The 26,193-nt window shown below is 37.2% G+C and overlaps 1 protein-coding gene and 1 non-coding gene across 6 annotated transcripts in view; one reads left to right on the plus strand and one right to left on the minus strand.

Annotated features, from left to right (window-relative positions):
- Slc25a26 (solute carrier family 25 member 26) overlaps positions 1 to 26,193 on the plus strand; it is a 121,605-nt gene that overhangs the window by 7,070 nt on the left and 88,342 nt on the right. For 4 of the 5 annotated variants that reach the window (XR_010051271.1, XR_010051270.1, XM_063260214.1 and 1 more), the window contains exons 2-4: positions 1,633 to 1,789; positions 7,387 to 7,496; positions 25,654 to 25,758. Coding sequence is in view for 3 of the 5 variants with exons in the window: in XM_063260214.1 (XP_063116284.1) it covers positions 1,633 to 1,789; positions 7,387 to 7,496; positions 25,654 to 25,758 (372 nt within the window). In the remaining 2 variants the exon portion in view is untranslated. The remainder of the gene's footprint in view (positions 1 to 1,632; positions 1,790 to 7,386; positions 7,497 to 25,653; positions 25,759 to 26,193) is intronic. The other variant, XM_063260216.1, reaches the window with a different exon arrangement.
- On the minus strand, positions 13,384 to 13,490 carry LOC111757903 (U6 spliceosomal RNA). The gene has a single exon (XR_002792154.1). It is a non-coding gene; the product is annotated as a U6 spliceosomal RNA (small nuclear RNA).

The following is a 26,193-nucleotide window of genomic DNA, read 5'->3' on the forward strand; positions in this document are numbered from 1 at the left end:
TTCAGAAGTTAAGAAGTTAGTTAAAATTCCTTTATAAAATTCCATATACTGCATTTTTCTTTGCACATTTTTGCCATCTGCTAATTATAATCTGGTTTTGATTCATATCTGTAAAACGATGCCTTTAGTTACTGTGTATTGACCTCTTTTTTGACACTTTGTGTTGATATTTTCCTGTTTCTTTTTTTAAAAATGTTCTTTTATTCACTTCATTTTAAAATTATGAATGAATTCCTATATATAATGTGCAGTAGAAAAATACTATATGAATGTTTAGATCTGTGATTCCTAAAGTGCAGCTCTAGATGGATAAGGATTATTAGCTGTTTCAAATTAAAGGTCTCAATAAAAAGTCTTAATATAGATTCACTACCAGTTGTTACAAAGACAGAAATGGAACACTGGGTCCAATATAGAAAAGTCACCAATATAAATTCTTTAAAAAGTATTTAGGGTAGCGCATGTTTTATGCCAACTTCTATTATGTATATTTATATTTTCTTGTTATGTGCCTTAAAGTAACTTTGGAAGGATGCAACAAAAAAAATCAATAAAAATGACTTCTTGAATTGTTAGGATACAATACTGTTTTATCTTTTTGATGCCCTGAGGTTTCATTGGCATAAGTCTATGTGCAGTGTTGTGGATTGAATCCTGGGCTTTGTGCTGAGCTACAGCCCATCCCTGTTTTTTTTTTGAGACAAAGTCCCATTAAGATTTTTTCTTTAAAAAGATTTTTTGAGATGTGAATATATTAAAAATTAATTTCAAATATTTTTGACCTTTGGCTTTCGCATTGAGTTACATCCAAAACCCTTTATTTGAAACAGGATTCTGCTAAGTGCTCAGCTGCCCAGGCTGGGCTTGGGCTTCTCATATTCCTGTCTCAGCGTTCCACAGTGGCATGTATCACCAAGTTTTTTTGAAAGTAAGTGGGGCTGGGGATTTAGCTCAGCGGCATAAGTACCTGCCTTGCAAGCAGGCAGTTGTGAGTTCGATCCCCGGTACCGATAAAAATGGAAAAAAAGACAAAAAAAAAAAAAAAATAAAAGTAAGTATAGAATTGAGGATATAACTCAGTAGCACAGGCACTGCCTGGCAAAGTGCAAGGCCCTGAGTTTGATTCCTGGTACCAAAAAAAATTATAGTTTGTTTAAAAAATTATTTAAAAATTACATTTAATACAAAATTTATAGTTTGCAAATGCAGCACAATTATAGTTATTTACCTATGAAAATCTCTGGAGTAAGATAAGATAGTCCTTGGATTATTGTGAAGAAATTCAGACTAAAAGATAAGAGAAATATGTTTGTCTTCAGAAGCAATGCTGATCTGAGAGTCACAAAATCTGTAGGGCTAGGGATTTAGCTTAGTGGTATAAGCACCTGCCTGGCAAATGTGAGGTTGTGAGTTACATCTGTGGTACCAAAAACAAACAAAAAAACACAACAAAGTCTCCTGTGTTAAGGGGTAATACCTGATCCATGGACCTTCACAGGGTTAAAGCCTTTTTTCTTCCTTATTTTAATGCTTATTTTATTGTATTCTTTTTAGTGCTTAATTTATTGTAATCTTTTAGTGCTTATTTTATTGTAATCTTTTTAAAATTTCTTTCCTCCTCTTTTTTTGAAGGCTGGTGGGGTGGCAGGTGCCTCTGTTGACCTGATACTATTTCCTCTGGATACCATTAAAACCAGGCTTCAGAGTCCACAAGGATTTAAAAAGGCTGGTGGTTTTCGTGGCATATATGCTGGTGTACCGTCTACTGCTATTGGATCTTTTCCTAATGGTAAATACTGTATTAATATTTTTCATTGTTATAAAGTCAAGATAGTGGAATTTATTTTCATACTTGTATATATGTGTTGAAGTTTATTTTCTGAATTTAATTTCTCTTTAATTCATTATTTTTGGATATGTAGATTCCATTCCAGTATGCTTGTAATTAAAATGAATGATCTTTAAACAGTGGTTTTGGTGTTGAGTCCCATTCAGAATCCTTAAGACTTTATTTTAATGCCCATTTGATTAGAGCTGTAGTTCTGAAGTTTGTCTGCACATTGGAATTTCTTGGGAAGTTTTTTATGGTAACTTGACACTTATATATGCCCAATCTTTGAGTATAGATTTCACATAAGATTTAGAAAGAGAAAAATAATGTTTCTGTCTTTTTGTTTTATCTCTTTCTCTCCCCCTTCTACCAACAGTCTGTAGAACAGCAAACTATTTTGGGGTTATCCTTGAACTTTTGCATGTCTCAGTACTTTTGTCTCAGTTACTTTTCTCTCATAGGTGAGACAAAATACCCAACACCCAGAGTTAAAGGAGGAAAGGTTTATTTAGCTCACAGTTTGTAGACATTTCAGTCCATAATTGGCTGATTCCAAGGCAGGGTGGCACATGGAAGAGATTCATGGCAGTGGATGGTAGCAAAAACAGACAAAAGCAGCAGAAGAGGGCTGACGAGACTCTTTCTTCCCCTTATGTTCTATTCAGGCTACCCACCTTAGAGCAGGTGTAGCACTCATGCCCTTAATCCTAGCCAGAACTGTGCCAAACCAATCAGTAGACTGATTTACTAATCACACACCCTTAGTGCCAGCATCGTACATTCAGCCACCTCTGGAAAAGCTTTATGTCTGCATGAGGATGTGGGGAGACATCTAGACACAAACTGTAACAGCTCTCAAAAACTTGTTATAACAAGTTCTTACTGACTGCCCACTATGTAAAGCATGGTTTAAGTGTGGGAGAGGGTATGTACTTGAACCAAATTTGTCTGCATTGGAATGACCTGATCATAAGGAGCCTAAGTGCAGATGCCTGTGGCCAGCCTTTAGAGACATGATTTAAGCTGTCAGATGTGTCCTGGGCATTGGCAGTTTTAAAAAATTAAAAAGTGATTTCAGGATGTAAACTAGGCGGAGAACCTTGGAGCTAAGGAATTACCCAAGCATACATCACTAAATCCTTTTGTTTTGGTGACTGGTTTTAAAGATTTTGCCTTCATGTAGACTCAGTTTTCTGCCAATACTTTTCTTTTGCATATTGCACATAAGGATTATTGTGAGTAGGTGTAATATTAAATATAGCATACACTGCTATCATTAAGATCATAGGGCTGTTATGCTTCTCCCAGGAGGTTAGATATAGAATGTGATTTTCTCTGTGTGTGTGTGTGTGTGTGTGTGTACCTGTGTGTGCACATGTGAAAGTGGTGGTGGTCTTGCTTTCCTTTCCTTTTTTTTTTTTGTCTTTTTGAGATGGGGTCTCACTATGCCATTCAGGCTGGCCTTGGGCTCACTTTGTAGCCCAGGCTGGTCTCAAACCTGCAGTGATCCACCTGCCTCAGCCTCCCAAGTGCTGGGATTACAGGAGTGAGGTACTGCACCCGGCTTTACTTTCCTTTTTGACCACTCCCAGAACTAGAAGCTGCAGAGCAATAATTCAGATTGTAGAGATTCAGAAATGATTTTGTCTTTCTACAAATTTTGAATGACACCAAAGTGGAGGTACTGGCTGCTGCTGCCTCCCCTCGTCTTCCTCCTCCTCCTCTTTTTTTGATGATCCTGGACATTGAATCCAGAGACTCTGTACCACTGTGCTACATCTCCAACCTTTTGTTATTGTTGTTGTTTTTAAATTTTGAGATGAGTGTCTCACTGAGTTGCCCAGGTGAGACTTCAATTTGGGATATTCTTGCCTCAGCCTCCCTCAGTGCTGACATGACAGGCATGTGCCTCTGTGCCCAGTTCACTTTGGAGCTTTTCTTTCTTTTACTGTTGGTTAAGGTTCTAGTCTAAAGATAGAACATTGCTGTAATCACAATGGCTGGTGACTTTTGTTAAAGAAAATAAAACAAACAAACAAAAAAGAACTAGAATAAAGCCAATCAGAACAGAACAATGAAAGCAATACAGAATTTCAAATCAAGATAATAGGAAATCAACAATGCCTATCATAATATCTCTTGTTTTCTTCAAAATAGCTATACCATCAAACATAATAAAACCAAACAAAACAGAATAAAACCAATCAAAATAGAGCATTATAGTATTTCAAAACCAGATAAAAGGAGATCAAGAGTGACTACCATTAATATATCTTGTTATCTTCAAAATAGCTACCCATACCATCAGACATAATAAAATCAAACAAAACAAGATAGACTAAAACCAAAAATAACAAAATACTGGAAATTATACAGGAATTCAAAACAAGATAATAGGAAATTATTCCTTTTCAGAGGTTTCCTAGCCTGTAACTTTCACAATATCTATTGTACATTTTGGATCCCACTAACTCCTTCAATTTTTTATGCTAGGGAAATAACACAATGCTCACTCTTTCAAGTCTGAACCATTTTACTCATGAGCATCATCTCAAACTGCATCCATTTACATACACGAGCCTCATGATTATCCTTTACAGCTGAGTATTTCCATTGTATAAAAATACCGTATCTTTCTTAACTATTCTGCGGTTGATGGGCAAGCCATCCCTGCTTTTTTTCTGGTTTCCTGTCACAAGGGACATTGTTTTCTCTCCTTTGACTTTCGGTCTATGAATTTCCTTTCAAGTTAAATGTGTTTCTTGTATATGATGTATCGATGGATCTTGTTTCTTGATCTGCTCTCCCTGTGTTTCTTTTGGCATCTGACTTTTTTGAGAATGGATTCTACAGAGGTGAGTGGTTAGGATGAAGGAGACTGAAGGTCAAAATAAAAAAAATGAAGGGGCCTTGTTCCCTTTTTAGATAAGAATGGAGAGAGAGTGTTGGGAGCCGCGGCCGAGCCCGGTCGCCTTACTTGGCGGACGTGAGGCCTGTAAGAAAGAGCAAAGCCTGAGCTAGATTACCCCTCCCATCGAGTGTGCTAAGATGGCGCTTGTCTCCTGCTTCCTGCTTGGTAAACAACCCGCCCTGTAAGATAGTCTGCCTAGCAACAACTGATGTTAGCCAATCAGCCCGCATCGCGCACTTTGAACTGATTGGCCACTGTAACCCTATAAAAGTGAGTGCCTCTCCCGCCACGAGAGAAGAAGCACGGAAGGAGCCGCGGAGAGCGGACCGGTAGAGGCTTTGGGACAGACTGTAGAGAAGAAGCACGGAAGGAGCCGTGGAGAGCGGACCGGTAGAGGCTTCAGGACAGACTGTAGAGAAGAAGCACGGAAGGAGCCGTGGAGAGCGGACCCGTAGAGGCTTCGGGACAGACTGTAGAGAAGAAGCACGGGAGGAGCCGCGGAGAGCGGACCAACAGAGGCTTCGGCCGGGAGGATTCCCGGGGCAGACTGTGCGGAGAGGGAAAATAAAGAAAGCCCAGCCACTGCCAGATATTGTTGCGTGTTCTTCCTGCCGGCCGGGAGCGACACCGACAAGAGAGCATAGTTTTTTCCATTTTATTTTGGACCAGAAAAGTGCAGGAATTATCCCAGCCTTTCTACTTTGCTTTAACTTGCTCAGAAACTCATTGGAAACTTACAGTACCATCATTTTTTAAAAAATTTTTTAAATTTTATTTTAAAGAGGATAAAACCAAGGAAAATAAAACAATAAAACCAATCAAGATAAACCAGTATAGGTGATACAGGACTTCAGAAACTTACAAAATCAGCAATAGTTACCATAATGCCTCTTGTTGTATTCAAAATAGCTGCAGACACCTTTGGACATAGTAAAAATCGAACAGAACAGAATAAAGCAAAAACAATAAATGCAATAATGGACTTCAAAATAAGCTAATAAATCCAAAATGGCTACCATAATATGTCTTGTTATCTTTTAAATAGCTGCTCATGCCATCAGATTTAGTGTAAACAGGAGAATAAAGCCCAACCCTAGAAAATGATGAAATTGATACGGTTTCTATGTAGGGATCTCCTCCTGGTGAGGCCTGGTTCTTTCCCCCTGTAGTCTGCGAATGGCGTTGACTCATGGAAAGAAGCTTGGGTGTGGTTGCCCCCACTTGAGAAGCGGCCAGGCCAGAGATGAGGCGCTGGTTTCCAGGCAGCAATCACCTCCTCCTGAGGCCTGGTTCTCTCCCCTCTTGGTCCATGAATCAGTATCATCATTTTTAATCGGTGGAGCCGTTTTGGACTCTTATCTATTAGAGCAAGAGTGGGGTTGGAACTTACATTCTTAAGCCCACAAAAATACATAGCAAGTTACATAAGCTTACACTTTTTGACCTGAAAACCCAGGGACTTGACACTTTCTCCTCTTCCCCAGAGTGGGGATGCGGTGGGCATGGAATGCATGTATCTGCAAAGCATACAGCTGACTGCCCTTAGAGATATAGCTGTCCATTAGTGTCCATTAGTGAGTGGACCTGAGTGGGAAGAGCTACATGAAGAATCACACGTAGGACTAAACTGTGTTTGCTATATAACACACTGCCAAATTGGTAATTACCCATCTGTAAACAACGGATCTCCTTATTTGGCCCAGCACATATTTGTTAGCAGCCAAGGATCCTTTATAAGCTTTTATGACTAAAGAACTGATTTTCACTATCAGGCTGTTTTCCTGAGTGTTTCAGACTTGACTCTGATATGTTCTAATGTTCTTCAAAAGATAAATTTGTCATTTCTTTATCTTTTATGCCTAATCATTTATGGCAATGATAAGTAACTTTTTATTAGCAAATTTTAAAGCCCTCGTGCAGTTATGATTAGTTCATGGTGATATAGGTAGCTTTTTTGAGATTTTGATTTCTAGTTTTAATTAAATAGTGATTGGTTTTTTTAAATTGATGTAGTAAAAATAACCATGGTTATTTTGAGTAACCATCAATAAAACATAGCATAGGCTATTTAAGTTAAGATGTGTGTGTGTACACACACATATGTGTGTTTTAACATTTAAAAATCAGTGTAGATGATTGTTTTAGGTCATATGTAATGATAGTTTGGATCATAAAAACCTACATCCTGTTCTAAAAAGTTGATTAACTGAGTGTGGTGGTTCAGGTTTGTGATCCCAGAACTTGGGAGGATGAGACAAGAGGATCACTATGAATTTGAAGGCATCCTGGGCTGTGTAGTGAGTTCATGGGCATCCTGAATTCCCTAGAAAGACCCTGCCTTAAAAAAAACAAAACACAGAACCTACACAATGGTAATAAGTAACTTGCCAGTGAGCATAGGAAATGCTAAGTTAGCTGATAAGCTCTCTCAGGACAGGCAACGTGTTTCTGTATTTTTTTAAGTCCAGGCTTAGGCATATAATGTGGGATGTATAAATTTTGAAATAGAGTCTGACGATAGAAAAAAAAAAGTATGTGTTTATTATCTCTGTTATCTCACAGTTTACATACTGTCAGACTTTTTTGAGAAATAGTTTTATATATATTTTAACTTTGTAAAATACTGGCTTGTTTAAACTTTTAGCTGCTGCATTTTTCCTCACCTATGAATATGTGAAATGGTTTTTGCACATTGATACATCTTCATATTGGATGCCTATGAAACATATGTTGGCTGCCTCTGCGGGAGAAGTGGTAAGTAACAAGTTATATTTATGAAATACCTCAGAAATGCAAATGGTACATACGTTTTTGGTGCAAATATTCATTGTTTAAATTTAAATTCATTTTTAAGTGATATAAGAAGATAGAAATAAATGTATTTTGGGGGTACCATATAATATTTTGATACATGTATACATTGTATTATGTTTAAATCAGGGTAAGCATATTACCTCAATATTTATTTCTTTATGGTGAAATGTATGTCATTAAAAAATTTTTTTTAAATTATGAAAGTCATAAATCTCAAAAATGTAACTGGATTAAACATGACAAATTATAAAAACTAAAGTCTTGCAAGAAAAATGCAGTTGTATGCTATGTGCAAGGGGCAGTTCTAAGTAATAATTACATAGAACAAAGAGATGGGAGAAAAAAATCCTTGTAAATTGTGTTGGTTTTATGTCAACACAACTGAGTTGGAGCTGCTTGTCCCAGGATTTCTTTTACAGGATAGTTTAAAGTTAAGTCATCCACAGAGAGATTGGCAGAAGATTCATAAAGTAGACGGGGAGCAGTGGTTGCATTTGTGCTCCATATGCAGGGCTGGACACTGTTGCAGCTCCTGCCGAGCTCTGTTGGCTCTCTGTGTTGGCCTATGGTGTGTTTGTTTCTTTTCTTTTCTTTTTTTATCAGTACTGGGGATTGAACTCACGACCATGCGCTTGCAAAGCAGGTGCTTATGCTGCTGAGCTAAATCCCCAGCCCCTATATGGTGTGTTTCTTAAGGACCCATCCTTTCCTATAGCTGCTCCAAATTCTGGTCAAGTATGTAGGCTCTGCAGTGAAAGGTGCAAATCTTTACTATAGTTTGCCTCCTACAGGTTGGTGAGAAATAGGTGCAGTGGTACCTTAGTTTACAAACTTATTTGTTCTGTGATTTTGAAAACTCTGGCCAGGTTTGTGCTTGTGTAGTTAAGATGGCTGCTGTCGTGTTTGTCACCTGATGTAGAGTTTGCCAACAAAACAGTGTTTTTCCAAACGTTTCTGTTAGCGAATCAAATTGTTTGCAAACAAAAGCATTTGTGAACTGAGTTACCACTTTTTCTGTTTGAGTTTTCCTTGTTTTTCTCCATTTTATCACCATCTTTCCTTCTTGATTACCTGTCCTCTGGTTTCTGTTCCAACAATGGACACAGAAGCAGCAGTACCATACAAACTGCCTGATCAGCTCCCTTGATTGTTGGTAAATCTCTTTTATAAATCTCTCTTATCAGTACTTACAGTGGTTTTGCCTCTCTTATGAAACTCTAATGAATACAGAAACTGACTGAAATAGAGCTGCTAGAATAATGTTAGTATTGGGCAAAAAAGACTTAAGGCAAAACAAAACAAAACAAAACAGAAAAGACCAGTGTATAATGATACCGGGAACATTTCTCCTGAGAGCTGTAACAAGCCCGGAGCTGTACCAATAACAGTCTCTGATTACATGACAAAATGATAAGGAAAAATCAAACCATAGCCTTATTGAAGAAAGTCACTTCTCTGCCTGAAAGCATTAAGACTTGACAGGCGTAAACTTATAAAGGCCATGGAAGATTTAAATACCACGATGGACTGGTCTAATGGATGTATATAGAATTCTGTGCTCATCAGTTAAAAGTATGCATTTTCAAAAATACTTTGAAAGTTAATAAAAACAACCCCATAGTCTACAAAATGAGCTGCAACAAATGCTACAGAGGCAGTTTTATACAGATCATTTTGAAACAGAAATGGAAACAATTAAAAAAAAAAGCCAGGCTGTCTATACTATGTGTTTAGATCAAAGAAGGAGTCATAATATAAAGAATAAAGCAACATCTTTTTTTTTCTAATTAGAAAAGCAGTGCTGTGTTTACATTAGAAAACTTGGAAAGCCAACTTGGAAAGCCTTTCTCAGATTAATGTAAAAAATAATCACATAGTAGTTTTTTTTCCTGTGTATTTTTATTCTGCTAGGAAATTTGTACAGCAACCTATAAACAGTTTTATAGCCTAACATTATTTGGTTAAGTGAATTGCGATTAAGAAAAAGGGAGATTTGGGGCTGGGGGTTTAGCTCAGCGGCATAAGCGCCTGCCTCGCAGGCAGTCGTGAGTTTGATCCCTGGTACCGATAAAAAAAAAGGAAAAAGACAAAAAAAAGAAAAAGGGAGATCTTAATAGAAAAATAAAAGTAAATATTAATTTTAAGAAGATAATTTTTAAAATAACAATTTTATTGATATATAATTTTTATACCATATAATTTACCCACTAAAAATGTACAGTGCAGTGATTGTTAGTTTACTCACAGTTATGTAACCCTCACAAGTCAACTTTAAAGCATTTTCATTAGCCCGCAAGAAGGCCTGGTCTATTTGCAGTTATTCCCCTCTTCACTGCAACCTTCCCCTGCCTCACAGCCACTGGTCTGTTTTTACTGGTATGAATTTGCCAGTTGACCATTTCATATAAATGGAATTCTGTAATATGTGTTCTTTTGGTGCTTGTTTTCCTTCAGTTGACAGAGTATGTTCCAGATTTGTCCATGGTTGGCGGATGTCAGTCTTTCATTTCCTTTTTTTTCCCTTTTTTTTGCCAAGTATTCCATTACATGGATGTACTAATGTTTTTTGTCTGCTTATCAATGAATGACTTTCAGGTTTTTTCTGCTTTTTGATCATTGTGAGTAATGCTGTTACAAATATTCATGTACGAGTTCTTGTGTGAGCATGCCTTTACTTGTTTTGGGTGTATTGCTGGTCATATGGCGACTCTGTTTTGCTGAATCTTTTGGAACTGACCAGATGTTTGCGAAGTGAATGTCTTTTTGCATTCCCACCATGTGTTCCAGGTTCTCCACATCTTTATCATCATTTGCTGTCTGTCTTTAGTTACAGCTATCTAGTGGCTATTTATCAGTAGCGTACTGATTTGCATTTTTCTAGTAACTAATGATGTCCAGCATCTTTTCACATTCTTAGTGACTTACTTTCATATCTTTTGAGGGGAACTACTTATTCGTGTCCTTTACTGTTTAAAATTATTTTGTCTTTCTGTTACTGAGCTGTAATTGTTTTTTATTTATACCTTCTACATATGTGCAATACAAATCCCTTTTTAGGCACACAATTTCCAATATTTGCTCTTGTTCCTTGTGTTGTCTTTCCACCTTTTACAAATTTTTTGTGGTACTGGTGATTGAACCTAGTGGTGTTGTGTCACTGAACTATATCCTAGCTGTTTTAATTGCTTTGTAGTGCAGAGGATTGAACTCAGGGCCTTTGCACTAAGCTATACCCCTAATCCTTTTTTTTTTTTTTTTTTTTTTTTTTTTTGATACAGGGGCTCATTAAGTTGCCCAGGTGAGAGTCATACTTTTGATTCTCCTGTCTCAGCCTCTCTTCAGTGCTGGAATTTCAGATATCTGCCACTGTGTTTGGCTCAATTTCTTAATAGTGTGTTCTGAAACAAGTTTTTTTTAAAATTTTGATGATGTTTTATTTCTCATATTTAAGAAACTGTTGACTGATTCAAGATCATGAAGGTAAACACTGGGATTTTCTTGGCTTCAAAGTTTTAATGTTTATGTGTGATTTTATTTTTTTTTTTTGGTACCGGATGGGGATCAAACTCACAACTGCTCACTTACAAGGCAGGCACTTAAGCTGCTGAGCTAAATCCCCAGCCCAACTTATGTATGATTTTGATTCATTTTATTTTTGTATGTGGTGTGAGGTTGTGGTTCAGCTTCATTCTCTTGTTTGTGATTATCCAGTTGTACCATTCCTGTTGTTGAAAAGGTGGTTTCTCACAAGTGGATCCTCCTACTAAAAACTAACCCTCAGTTTTATCCCTTCTGTGTGACAGCCCTTATGACTACCTTGACTGTTGTTGCTTTGTAGTAAGTATGGAAATCAGTGTGAGTTTTCCAACTTGGTTATTTTTCAACATTGTTTTGGCTCTTTTATGTCCTTTGTGTTTCTATGTGTCTTTTACAATAATTTGTACATTTCTTCACACAAGGCAGAGGGAGATCTGAAAGGGATTGTTGAATGTATAAATTAATTTAGGGAATATTGCCATCTTAACAATATTGTTTTTCAATTCATGTATACATATGTCTTTCCATTTATTTAGGTCTTCAGTTTCCTTCAACAATGTTTTGTACTTTTTAAAGTGTAAAATTTGATACTTCTGCTAATTTATTCCTTATGTATTTAGGGACTGAGAATTCAACCCAAGACCTTCATTCAGGGCTTCATCTCTATTCATTTTATTTTAGTTTTTAAGACAGGGTCTTGCTAAATTGCCCAAGCTGGCTTTAAACTTTTAATCCGCCTTCTTCAGGCTTCTAGAGTCCTGGGGTTGTGGGCATGTGCCATCATGTGCCCAGCTCCTAATTTATTTTTGATGCTAATTGTAAATTAATTTTTAAATATTTCATCATCAGTTAATTCACTTCTAATGTATAGAAGTAAATTGACCTTGTATCTTGTAACTTTGCTGAACTCATTAATTCTAAAAGTTTTTTCTGGAGCTTTTGGGATATATAAACTCATGCCATCTCATTTCTCCTTATTCCTTTCTAATCTATGTGCCTTGCCCTCCTCCATGCCTAATTGCCTTGGCGAGAGCCCCAGTATGATGTTTATCACCAGTGGTGAGAACAGATGTTCTTGTTCTTGAGGAGAAAGCATTTATTCTTCCTACAGGTGTGATGTTAGATGTGAATTTTCCATAGATATCCTTTATGAGGCTGGAAATTGTCTTCCATCCCTAGTTTATTCTGTGATTTTATTTTAAAGAAATTATCTTTCCAGCACTTCCCAACTCTTCTAAGGAAGCCAGTACTATCTTGCAAAGTACAATCTGATCTCTTATAAATGAGAAAAAGTTCTCAAAATTTGTTGAGAGTTGAAAACTCCTGCTTATTTACAAGAGATCAGATTGTAGTTTCTTTTTGGGGGGGTGTCTTTTGCTGATTTTGATAGCAAGATAGTAATGGCTTCATGAGAGTTGGGAAGTAAGATAATTTGTGAAAAATTATTTTAGGGGTTGTGACTGTTGCTTCACGATAATGTACTTTTCTTGTACTAGGGCCTGCTTTGAGCTGTAGCACTCAGAACAGTAAAAAAAGAAAAGGAAAGGTTATTTTCAGGAAATGAAGTGAATTTTGGTTTTATTAGATGAAAATATATTAGGTTGAATATAGAAAATCCAGGAGAACTGGAACGAGGTAGGAAACAGTCTTAATTCTAAGAAAAGTCTCTTCCTGTTGATATGATAATTTGAATTGTTGAAATTTTTTTTTTTTGGTCTTTTTCCTTTTTATCAATACCAGGGATCGAACTCACGACTGCCTGCTTGCAAGGCAGGTGCTCATGCCACTGAGCTAAATCCCCAGCCCGAATTGTTGAAATTTTGATGATTGACAGGGAAGAAAGGTGACTTCCAGACCTTTTTGGTATTTTCCCATTGTATATATATATGTTTGTATGTCAGTTGATATGCTTTCTGTCTCTTAAACTTTGCAAGAAAATATAAAGTGATAGAATAAGGTAAGGCAAATAGTAGCTGTTAATGCTAAACTTTTTAATTTTTAAAAGACATTGTACATTCTATTACTTGTAATATCTTTAATATTTTTAAGAATTGGATCCTTATAAATGTAATAATGTGTATGAACTGTGGGCAGGGGGGATGGAGAAGGTAGGCATTAGACTTTGGAAATACATATCCATAAAACTGGAGCTAACACACGGTGCTAGGACATTCTTACCACTGTTTCTTTTGGGTATCCAGGATCCGTGAGTGGAAAGACTCAGTGTTAAGTTTATAGTTTCCATGATTCAGGTACATTGATTGAATACTTCTTCTCACATTTCATTTTTTAAAAAATGAAATGCTTCACAAATTTGCACGTCATCCTTGTGCGGGGGCCATGCTAATCTTCTCTGTATTGTTTCAATTTTAGTGTATGTGCTGCCAAAGCGAGCACATAAAATAATTGATTTTAAATTCATTTATGTTGCAAAGTTTATGAAGTTTGTGGAATGTTGGTTTTGTGCTCCAATAATGTTTGAATTTAGTTAAATTTCCTCAAGCTCTGCAAAATGTTTTTTCAAATGCTTCAGGAAATATACATTTCAGCCTCTTCTTGTTTTAGCAGCCTCTTCAGTTTCTTAGAGCATAAACTTTTTGTTTCAGATTCATGCAAATGTGGTTGCTAAAAAGAAGAGAAAGAAATAGGTAAATTTAGAAGAAATAAATTTTCCTGTGTTAAATGAAAAGGAATAGAGGATAGACATTTTTTGTTGCCAGTGGTCAGCACCTTTTTACATTATTGATGGGAATGTAAACTGGTACAACCTCTACAGAAATCAGTATGGCAATTCCTCAAAAAAAAAATAAAATAGAACTAGAAATTCTGTTTGACCCAGCTATTCCCCCTAGAAGGGGAAGACACCCTTCTAGGTGTCTTCCTGAAAGAATTAAAGACATCATAGCCAGGCACGGTGGCACACACCTATAATCCCAACACTTGCGAGGCTGAGGCAGGAGGATCATGATGAGTTCAAGGCCAGTGATGGCTACATAAGCAAGTTCAAGGCCAGCCTGCACTACATAGTAGGATCCTGTTTCAAAAAAAAAAGAAAAAAAAAAGACTGCATTATAGCAATACATGCATATACATATTGTTTATAGCAGCACAGTACATAATAGCTAAATCTTGAAAAAGCCACCTATATGCTATCAACAAACCAATGGTAAAAGAAAATGTAGTATTTTCTTTTACTGTGAAGTATTACTGTGTTATAAACCATGATAAACTTGAATAACTTATAAAAAAATGGATATATCTTAAGACCATAGTGTTAAGTGAAATAAATCAGATGCACAGGCTTAAATATTGCATTGTTTTGCTGATATGAGATACCCAAATTATAAATGAAGAACAAAATAAAAGATAGATAATAGGAAGTAGAGAGGCTAGCTCTTTCTTAAATGGAAAATGAATCAAAAGATGGAGGGAATGGAAAGGGAAGGGAAGGGGAAGGGAAAAGAGGAAAGGAGGATTTGGGTTGTGTTCATATCCCAATTCTACACAAGGAATGTCAACATCATGTATTGCAAACAGATACTAATAAAAGGTAAAACAATGACTGTCGTAATAAAGAGAATATTATAGAAACCTAGGGATAACAAGAAATGATTTAGTGCAATATTCTTTAACACATTTTTAGGTATAAACTTGTCGTGTTGAAGATTCCTTAGAAATAATGCTGTATTTTATTGGTATTGAGAATATCTACAGTTACTTTGTTGCAGCCTGTAAAAGCAACTTGGAAACAAAAGAATGCTGCCAAAATAATATCCGTTCTCTGTAGCTGCAGCTTGATTAAATCTTAATGATGAATCAATATAACTCTAATTACAAGCTTCTACTTATGTTTGCAATTTGGAAAACAGCAAAATCGATCAAATGAGATTTAATATGTAACCACAGCATGATGAGTCCCATTTGTGCCATTTTTATTAGAAGTTTGATGTATCAAATCTCTAAATCCCTACTTCAATTATTTTACATTTCCATTTTCATCACATGTAGTACAAATCCTGAGAGAAACAGACTCTGTAATCAGGTCCGAGGTCAGAGCAGGTTTACTTTAATAGTATGGATGATATAAGATCAGCGTGGCAGCAAGTTTTTTAGGTTTTAAGGTATGATTTTTTTGTACATTATCCCACTTATAGTTTAGTTTATATTATTTTCATAAATGAAAGAGCATTGAAAGATTTTTCATAGCCAACAGCAGCTGCTGCAAATTTAATCTGCCCGGGTGATGCGGAAATATCTTCACATATCTCGGTGCTGCCGGAGTGTCCTTTTCGAGTGTTTTTCAGTCTCATTCTCATTGAGTCTGAGAAAACCAGGCGATTAATGGTATCATGTTTTGTGTGTGTCTTTCTGACAGCTAATGGTGCTTCTCGAAGCGTGGCCAAGAGCACCTACTCCAGAATCAGTTACCTGGGCAGCTGGTCACACATGGTTTTGGAGACAGCACTCACTTGGGGCCCTCCTTGTAACCAAGATCCCTAGATGAGCCTGGTCACCTCTTTTTCCTGGAAGAAAATTCCTGACATCCATATATGAAAGGAGAGAGTTTTATTTTGTCCCATGGTTTTTAGAAGGTTCAATCCATAGTTATCTGGCTGCGCGGCAGATATTTCAGTGTTACAGGAATGTGATTTTCACATAGGGCATCATGTTGAAGAAAAGTATTTTAAACCCTAAGAATGTAATTTGGTCAGCTATGAATACTACATTATAATAAAAAACTGAGTCTTTCTCTCAAAAGACCAAGGTACTGAAGAAAGATATTCTGTGTGAGCCTGGACTTCATCAGTGATAAACCTTTCTTTTATTTTTTTATTTTGAGAATTGCTTTATTAAGATTGGGCTTCTTGGTTGCATGATGAATTAAGTGTACTGTCACAAATTTGCTTGGATTCTTGCATGATTTCTAATATTTGAGTGCCACTTACTAAGAAACAGTAAGTATTGATCCCTGTTTTTGAGAAATGTATAAATAATAAGTTGGATCTGTCTATTGACTAATGAGGGACTTGGATCTGTCTATTGACTAATGAGGGACTGTTGAGGACCTCTGTAAGGAGGCAGCACGATGCGGATTGTGAGCTGTCATTTACATAGATTGAAGTTAGAGCACCGCTTGCCTGTATATTTGCTGTGTGTTTATAGGTTCTTTCTCTCATCTTGAAAACCAGGGCCACTGCTACTGCACTCAATACGTGCAGTGCTCAGCACAGCGCCTGACACAGAGTCTGTTAAATATTGGTTCTTGTCCCATATCATGTAGATTGCTCTGTGTCATATTTTAGGTGTTCATAGTTTGGAGACGGATTCTAGCTCGGAACGTGAAGAAATTTAAATTCCAAGAAGTTTAATGAGTTGCTCAAGATTTCCTAGTTGGGGCTGGGGATTTGGCTCAGTGGCATAAGCACCTGCTTTGCACGCGCGCAGTCGTGAGCTCAATCCTCGGTACCCATAAAAAAAAAAGATTTCCTAGTTAATGTGGACGTAAAACATCATTGCAGAATGATTGGACTGCTGCTTTTACTGCCCAAGCACCTTTGACACCTTTGAATAGAATTCTACTTGTTAAAAATGATAGAAGTACAGATGAAGAGAGTATATTACTTGGATAATATTAAGAATTCAAATCACTCCAGGCTTCTTAAAATAAGAAAAGCCTAGGTTCTTACATTTGTTGTGGTTTTTACAGAAGGCAAAACAATGTGCCCTCCCCACAAGAGGTTCTGGTCCCTGCACCCTGAGAATGGTTACCTGACTTGGTGAAAGGGCTTGACTGATACAACAGAGGGAGAGTGCCTGGGTTATCCAGGTGGGCCTAGTGTAATCAGAGTCTTCCTTCTAAGGGGAAAGTGTTGGGGTGAGAGGGGGAGACCTGAAACTGCTGAGCTGCCAGCTTGAATATGGAAGAAGGGTCCACAAGCCTGAGAATTCTAGAAGCTTGTGGCTTCTAGAAACAAGGGAACTGAAGCTCCCTGCCAGCTACGAAAAGCATGCTGCCTTGATACAGCTCAGTAAACCTATTTGCAATTCTTACCAAAATTATCATAACAAATTACCATTAAGTATGGGGTACTTTATTAGAGCAGCAATAGAAAACTAAATTACCATCAGTCTCCTCCATTTCCAATTTTTTTATTGTAGAAATCTATGTCTGTCTATGAGGCTTTTGTCATCTGTGAAACCATGGCATGTTTCTCTTATGGAAAAGTATAAAAATAAAAAAGACATGTGAGACTTTCCTCCTGGGTTGTATAAAAGTTAACAATTTTACACCCAGGGCCTAGAAGTTGATAGAATTATTTTCATTGGAAACACTTGACTTGATATGTAGCCTGAATTACCAAGGACAGTAGTAGTTTTGACATTCAAGACTAAAACCTAAGAAGAGCTTAATCTTATCTTATGCCTGTTGGATTTTTGTATAAATGAGAATAATATTATAAGAAAGAAATGTTTTATAAACTTATTCTCCAATATAAGTGGATACAATTTGAACTTGCTTTTTTTATTTTTTTATTTTAAAAAAGATTAAGATAAAAGAGGACATAACAACACAGGTCAGAACAGAACAATTTAAACAACATAGGGTTTCACCACAGGATAACCCGACGTAACAGTAGCTACCATAGTGTCTCTTTCCTTGAAATATTTGAGTATACCTTCATATACTATAGTATTAAACAGTGTAAGACCATTCAAGAGAATGAAAGTATTACAGGGTTTTGAGAACCAACTAACAGAAGATGAACAATGGTTTCTATATTATCTCCTTGTCCTTAAAAATTTTTGTTTGTACTATCACATATAAGAAAATCCAAAAAGATACAACATGATAAAACCTATGGAGACAGAAGAACAAAAGCTTGGTGGGACTTCAAAACAAGATGATATTAAATGATCACTAGCTATTATAATGTCTTGTTTTCTTTAAAATAGCTGTTCATTCCACCACAGACAATAAAATCAAACAACCCAGAATAAAACCATTCCAATTAATGAATGAAAACATTGTAAGGCTTCAAAGAAATATAATGAGGAATCATGATTACCACATACTTTTATGTATTCTTACCATTTCTTAGACTAGGGAAACTGTGTATAAATACAATTTGAACTTTCAAGAGGCTAAATTAGGGTTTACAATATTAGTTTGATCAACTGCAATTCCACTAGTTACCAGAAGATGGCAGACTTGACACACAGATAAATTGTACTGTAGTAGATTCTGGTATTCTCAAAACATTAATTAATTAATTTTTGGTTTTTGGTACCGGTGAGTAAACTCAGGGGATGGTTTCACACTGAGCTACATTCACAGCCTTTAAATTTTTTTTCTTTGAGACAGGGTAATAGGTCAGTACATTGCCTGTGTTAGGTTTAAATATGATCCTCCTGCCTCAGTCTGTCGAGTGCTAGGATTACAGGGATGTGAGGCACCAGTGTGATTTTTCATTTTAAATCAAGATTCATCTAGCCTCTCACCCTCTGCTGCAGGCAAGCATGGCCTTGCGGAGCTAGTGACCTCATAAGATTGTAAACTTTAAGCATTGCTACTGATTTTCAGTGATGTTTTTCATGATTTGATTGTGCACTGCAGTGCTAACTCTGCCTGTCACATCTGCACCACACAGCTGGACAGAAACTTGAATGTAGTTTCAGCCTGGTGAGTAAAATGCAAACATTGCCAGTAATATTATCCCAGTGTACCTACATGTTTCTATGTGTCTGTAATGATAGACTTTATTAAGTAAACATGTAAATTTTCTTATTTATTAAACTTGGGCTTGTTATTTTATAAAATAATAAGGTAAAATGTAAAAAGGAAAATTTGTTGCTTATATACATTAACTATATTTTATATATGTCCCCAGACAATTTCTCTTCACTAAATGTGTCCCCAGCCAGCCAAAAGATGGCAATCCACGTTTTAAATGATAATATAGGAAGATGCCCTAGGTATTAATTGGAACCCTTTCTGTTGTAGTCAGGGTTTACAAGGAAAATGATTTAATACAGGACATATGATTTATAGGAAATACTTTGTATTTTTTTTTTTTTTTTTGACAGGATCTCACTCTGAAGTTCAGACTGGCCTTGAGCTCACTTTTTAGCCCAGGCTGGTCTCTTCTTTGCAATAATCCTTCTGCCTCAGCCTCCCAAATGCTGGGATTATCGGTGTGTATCACTGTGCCTGGTTTATAGGATTATTTTGTAAGTCATCAAAAGAGTTAAATGTAAAAGAGTATAGGAGATCCATCCACACACCAGAGTCCCACAGTCTGGCTGAAGGCCTAGATCCCACGGCAATATCCCACACAAGTCCAGCCAAAGATCTAAAGTACTTGGCAATGTCCTCCACAAGTCCAGCTGGAGGCCTAGAGCCCATGGCAATGTCTCATGCAGGTGTGTATCAAGAATCTGCACTGGAAAGGCCCAAAGGTCTGTAGTGGAAGCTAGAAAGTTTGCACCAGCTGGATGAAGGATCTGTACCAGCAGCTTGAGGGATCTACACTGGTGCCAGGAAGTGATGCTCTAAGTAAGGACCAGAACTCCCGCAAAGAGAACCACAGCTATCCTCAGAGACAGCAAGGACCTTAACTTCCTTGATAATGAGAACAGCTGAGTTCTAATCAAGAAAACCTGTGTGACAAACTTCCAGGAGAATCAACAGCACACCGTCTTCCCCTCCAGTTCTCTTTTTAGGGTGTTGGCAACAATCCTCAGTTGGGCCTTCCACACCCAGTGTCATGCTCATTCAGTTCAGCTGGGTGCTACAAATTGACCATTAGTTAATCCACCGCACTTTCCAAAGAAAATTTGGGACTTACAAAAAGAATATGGAATAAAATACACATACTAATAACCAATGCATTTCATCAATCTTCAGTGTTGTGAGTTGTCTCCTTGACCTTGGATTAATTCACCATATTGCATTTGTGAATCCAACATAGATTTTACTCTCTGAATAAGCTTTGATTGCCTCTGTATAGTGTATTAAGTTTACACTGAATTCATTATAGTGTTGCCAAGTGAGACATTAAGAATTCACTAACATTAAACTTTCCAAGTTCATTAGGTAGTATAAATATAGTATACCTCTAGTAAGAAATAATTCTGGAGATAATAATCAAAAGATTTGGGTTTTACCCATGTTTCCTGAGCCAGAGAACTCTCTGAACTTGAAAATCATCTGTTATTTCAGATTGATTTATATATAAATTTGGACACAGTTACTCTCAGAGGAATGCATATAGGTTGATTGAATTTATTATGAAAAAGTTTTAAATCAGGTATTTTTTTGAACTATATTAAAGTAGTTGGGGGAAAGATACAATGTTAACATAAGGTGTGATTTGATCAGTGATTTTGACAAACATTTCCAAAGCAGAAAGGCAGAGTGAGATTGTAAAGCCTTGGCAGACGATGGGTGGGAAGTACAGAACTTGGCTGTGGCAATGAAAGAGCCAGAGAATTAGCCGCGTCTTTCTCTCTCCTTTGTCTCTTCCTTCATTCCTTTTACCTACTGAAGTTTGCTGTGATTTATTCACTTTCAAACACAGTCTTACAATTTTGGTTTTGCATCTTTATGTTTTATTAATAAATACTAAAAGGACACACTAACTCGCTATTGAATACTTTATAATATTCAGAAAAGTTTTTTAATTCCAATTAAAAAACTTTTGGTAACAGTATCAGTATTTCATCAAAAATTTAAGATGCTGTATTGTTGATATTCTAATTAGCCCAACATTGCATTTTGATGTTGATATAAGCTGTGAGTCATGTGTTTTTCCTTATGCAAAGCCTTAGCTGTTTTGTCTTTTGATAGAATTTCAGCATATAAAACATTCTTGGGTTTAATGAAAAGTTCCCCTTTCCTGTGTCATAGGTTCATCCTGAGTCCCAGATGTGTAAAGGCAGGATGCTGGGCAGGGCAGATTTACCAGGACGTCCACAGATGACATTACCGTTATTTCTTTTCATAGAACCACAATCCTGTAAACATGTTTTTGTTCCTGTGCAGTGAAACACACTGTTGTGGCTCAAATTCAAATCTAACAAAGATCAGAGTTAATAGAAAAGCAAATGGAAGGTACTAGAGGAAATGGCGGGAGGAATTACTTTGCAGCCTGTCCCCAGCCCACCATTGCCGTGCCACAGAAGTCAGGAAGCCACGCTGGGTGCTTTGTACTCCTTCCGTTAGTTAGATTGTTTTTCATCTGGGAACCTTTTCAAAGTTTTTCTTCTGCTTCTGTATTTTTAAGAAATCAAAACATAATATTAGGACATGGAGGGTTATGAAGCATGAAGTTCCATAAATATTTATACCAAACGTCAGAAGTGGACAGTTCCTATTTTCTTGACATATTGAGGTCATATTTCACTATTGACCTCTTCAATTGAAAAATACGGAGTTAGTATACCACCTTCTTTTTTATTTATTTATTTATTTTGATTTCTTTAATGAGCTTTGGATGCTGGGATCTGTCCTTTAGTTTCATGTAAGTTTTAGTAGACTATTTTTATATCTTGGTTTAGGTTTCTTAAAGTTCACACTGTTTCAAAAGAAACAATTTATATGTAATTTTAGGCCCAACAGTAAACTTTTTAATCTTTTTTTGGACTTTTATTATTATTACATTAAATAATTGTTTTTTTTTTGGTCAAGGCTATTAAGTAAATTTGCATCTAAAAGCATATTGTAAATTACCCCTTTTATATTTTCTTTTCCCCCTCACTTAAAAATCCTTGGCCTATGACAAACATTTTTATCCTTCAAATTGTTAAAACCTTATGAAGTAATTATACATGGCAATTATGGAGAATTTAGAGGTACAATTAAGCAGAAAAGGGGAAACATCACCTGTAATCTCGCTCTATTTTTCTAGTTTTCATATATGTATAGGCTATTTTATATAAAAAACATTTAAAAATTATGGAATATTGGTAAAGTCATTTCCTTGGTAATGATTGTGTTTTCCTCCTACTAAGAGTTTCATTTGCTTTCTACATGAAATAATGTAAAAAAAAAAATGTAATTTTTCCTCTCAGTTGATTAGTAGGATTGGTACCTATCACCTTCAAGATGCTTGTGGTTTGGTAGAAAGAAAATAATATATTTAAAAATTATGTGGTGTTAAGGTTGCAATGGCATATACCTGTAATTTTAGCACTTTAGGAACCTGAGAGAGGATGATGGAAAATTTGAGTCCTCCTTGGGCAGCTTATCAAGACTGTCTCAAAAAATTAAAAAAAATAGAAACATGGTGAAGGGGATCTAGCTCCATAGTAGAGTGCCCTGGGTTTGATCCTTAGTATCACATACACATGCAGACATGTATAGTGTGAATTAATAGGTATAACATTTCAGGTCAGAGTTTATTTGAGTTTATTTGGGTATCAGCCAGAGGGAGCTCTTTGGAGGTACACAGAAGATATAATTATAGGGAAACTAAGAATTATAGAACCAAGTACCTAACTGGGTACCATAAAGATTTCTGGTCTAACTTAAGTAACAAAAATTTTACATATCATTGTGTAAATGTATATATTTCTATTTGTCAGTTAAACTGACTAAAAGAAAAACTAGAAAACCAGTGAGTTCCAAGAAGGCCAGGGAAGTGCTGACAGGTCTCTTAGGGCTGCGCCCAATCACGGTCTGAAGCCCCTCAGTCGGACCTTCCGCAGGCTGAGCTCTGGCTGAGAGCAAGGTCTGGAGTAAGGTGCTGGGAGCAGCACCCAAGACTGGGATGGGCTGGGCTGCTGCCTCTGGGTCATCCTGTGTTACCCCATGTGGTCAGCCTCTGCCTTCCCCACCCATGGGGAATTATTTCCCTCTGAAATAAGGCCCTTGAGTCCTTGGTATGTGGCCCTCTTTGTGTATAAATTCATCTCTCATTTTTCCCCCCGCAGTGCTTGGTACTGAACACAGGGCCCTGTGAGTGCAGAGCGAGCACTGGACCGCTCCTACTTCTGGGCCACCTCCCGCTGGCAGTACTCTGCTCTTACCGTCTGTGTCTGTAAATCACTTCTGCATTCACTTAGTGTAGGTCCCTTTCTCAGCTGCTTTGTCAGGCAGCTCCCCAGTAATCTTCATACATGCTTTGCTCAAGACTCGGGAGCCTTGTGAGACTGGCTCCCTTGAATGTTAAGGTTTGAGGTTGCCTGCAGTTGAAATTGATCCTATATATTCTAAGAAAAAAAATTCTCTTTTGGAAGGTTGGTAGATCCCGTTAAATTACCTTCTGATTTTCCTTTGCCAACAGAACTGTATAAATGACTGGGTACAGTGGTCCTAACCCTGGCTGAGCCCACATATTCTTAGCCTCCCTAAAAAGCAGTAGCTATATCACATATATATATGTGTGTATATATATATATATATATATATATATATATTTTTTTTTTTTTTTTTTTTTGTCTTTTTCGTTTTTATCGGTACCAAGGATCGAACTCACGACTGCCTGTTTGCAAGGCAGGCGCTTATGCCACTGAGCTAAATCCGCAGCCCCTATATCACATATTTCTAACCAAGTGCAAGGGGATGTCACTGAGAGGATGTCTGGGAAAGAGATGAGCCTGTTTTTGCCTTGAGTACCATGGTATGGTGAGGGATGTTTGAGGAGATAAGTGACATTTCTAACTTGCAAGGTTGCCCTGTGCCAGGGCTCTTGTGCATTTTTTTAAGGCTCTGTGCTGAGTATTGAATTGTGTTGTCACTATACAGCTTGGGATACAAGTAAATGTCACTCACTGACATAAAACATGCTTTATAGTTGATGTTCTGGTGGTTGTATCCAAAAAAGCTGAGTCAGTTATAGATTGACTCAGCACACTGTAAGTCTTTGAATATAGAAGACTGAAAAAGGACTGGGAAAGGACTCCACAGCCACACTGTAGCTCGGCCTGTACCTTAGGAGCAGTGTGGCTGGGATGCTGCCTCTGGCACTGCCCAGTGCTGCCCACCCTGGACCCTGTGTAGCTGGATGCTGCCACTGCAAGTGAGTGCTGACTGTCCCAGCAACTCCAGGACAGCACTGTCCATTGGAAATGTAGGGCATCACGAATGTGATTTTACATTTTCTAGCCACTTTAACAAAGAAAAGGATGATTTTAATGATATTTTATTAAACCTTCTACATCTATTATAACATCCCAATGTGTGAGAAGTATAAAAATTATAAATGGAATTGTACATTACTTTTTCATTCCAGGTTTTCCAAATCAGATGTGTACTTGCAGCACATGTCAGTGGCCCGGGCTGCTTTTGAAGCACTCTGTAGCCTCACAGCCAGTGCCTTGTGGGTCTTTACCACATTGCTCTAGGTTCCGACCCCTTGGCTGCAGGGTCTGATTATCTGCTCACCTAATTGTGGTTCTTCTGCAAGGAGAAGACCAACTGACTGTGTGCTCCCTAACTGAAAACTCCTTGCAGAAGAGTTAGAATTGGGCATCTGGGGAAGGCAGTGCTCACTGTAGTTAATGACTTCTATATTCTGGTCTTGTTTTTCTAGTTTTGTAGCTACATACTCGTTCCTTGGCTGGATATAGCTTCTTGCCGTATGTTGCAGTCTGAAATGTTTATTGTTTGCTTTTGGCATCAGAAGTTTGCCAATGCTTGCTTTGAAAGGGCAGTGTTAGAATTATTTGTCCTAAGGCTGTAGTGGCGAACCTATGTATGAGTCACAGTGAGCACACATCCCTCTCTGTCAGCACATGAGCCAGCCCACCTCAGCAGCTGGATAACAGTTGTTTTTCTAAACTAAAACCTCAGTACCCAGGTTGAATTGTAGTGTTGGTACTTTGCAATAAATAAATGGATTTGGGATTACAGTTTGTATACTTGGTCTCTAAAAGGTTTGCTGTCACTGAGTATGGGCCAGCCAGGATCAGTATCAACTACAATCATGGTGCTGATACCTTGTATCCCTCGCCCAGTCGTGTAATGGAGAGGTCCAGTGCTGGGATGCTGTGGGGTAGAAGGGCAGGGGTATCAGCTGACAGTCAGCCGTGCCTCTACTGACCTGTTACGTTACTTCCTGCCTTTTGGTTCAGTCTTCAATTAAGCAGGATTGGAAGTTTCTGATATGAGCCAGAAGTTGTGGGTGTTGGTGAGTCACGATGAATAAAGGTGCTTCTTTGCCGTCAAGAGGCTAAGTGTGTGTGGAATGACGTGGATGAGGTGGGCGATCTGTAGAGGACCAGGGAGAAAAGCTGGGAGGACAGCAACGCATGTTTCCTTTAAGGGCACAGGTGTCTCCACTGCATGAACATTGCTTCTCTGTAAGACAGTCTTTTTTCTGTCTGTGTCTTAGACTCTGAGTAACTATTTTTACGATTATGTATTCAATATATTAACTGTTGTTATTTTCTTACTATTTTGTTATGAAATTTTGTTTTATTATTTCATAAAGTAAATAGATCTTGTGACATCTTGCATTAAACATGCATATTTTTACTATAAGTTTTGCTGAAGAATAAATGTCAGTTTTTTGTAACAGTAGTTTTCTTTTTAGAATGTAATTAAATTTATATATTTTAGGTTGCCTGCCTGATTCGAGTGCCTTCTGAAGTGGTTAAGCAGAGGGCTCAGGTATCTGCTTCTGCAAGAACATTTCACATTTTCTCTAACATCTTATATGAAGAGGTAAGATGTTGTTCTAGACTTTTTTTGAGGAAGATATTATAGTTGTTAATGCTGTAGCGCTCATCCCAGGAGCACTAGAGGAAGCCTAGAGTGGAATTTAATGTCCAGTTATAGTAACTTTTCTTGCTGTTTATTTTTGCCTTTTCTTTGTTTTGAATTTTTACTTCTGTTTTTAATTCTTTTTCGAATTTCTAAACAGACACATCCTTTGTGCTCCTTCTGTATGTTTCCTGAGTAATAATCTTCCTGTAGTTATTTTAGGGTCCAACATGGGACAAATTATAATAGGAACTAAGATATTTTATTAAGCTATCACTGCAGTATTTCAGGTTCCATGGAAGAGAAATATAATAATGGACAGATAATAGCAGACAACAAAATGTATTAATGTGATTTCTCTTTTTCTGATCAGTGTTAGCTGTGGGTCAGAAATTA

Source organism: Cavia porcellus, unplaced genomic scaffold (assembly GCF_034190915.1).
Source record: "Cavia porcellus strain 051 isolate PalLab524CR breed Dunkin Hartley unplaced genomic scaffold, mCavPor4.1 scaffold_13, whole genome shotgun sequence".
Taxonomy (NCBI): Eukaryota; Metazoa; Chordata; class Mammalia; order Rodentia; family Caviidae; genus Cavia; species Cavia porcellus.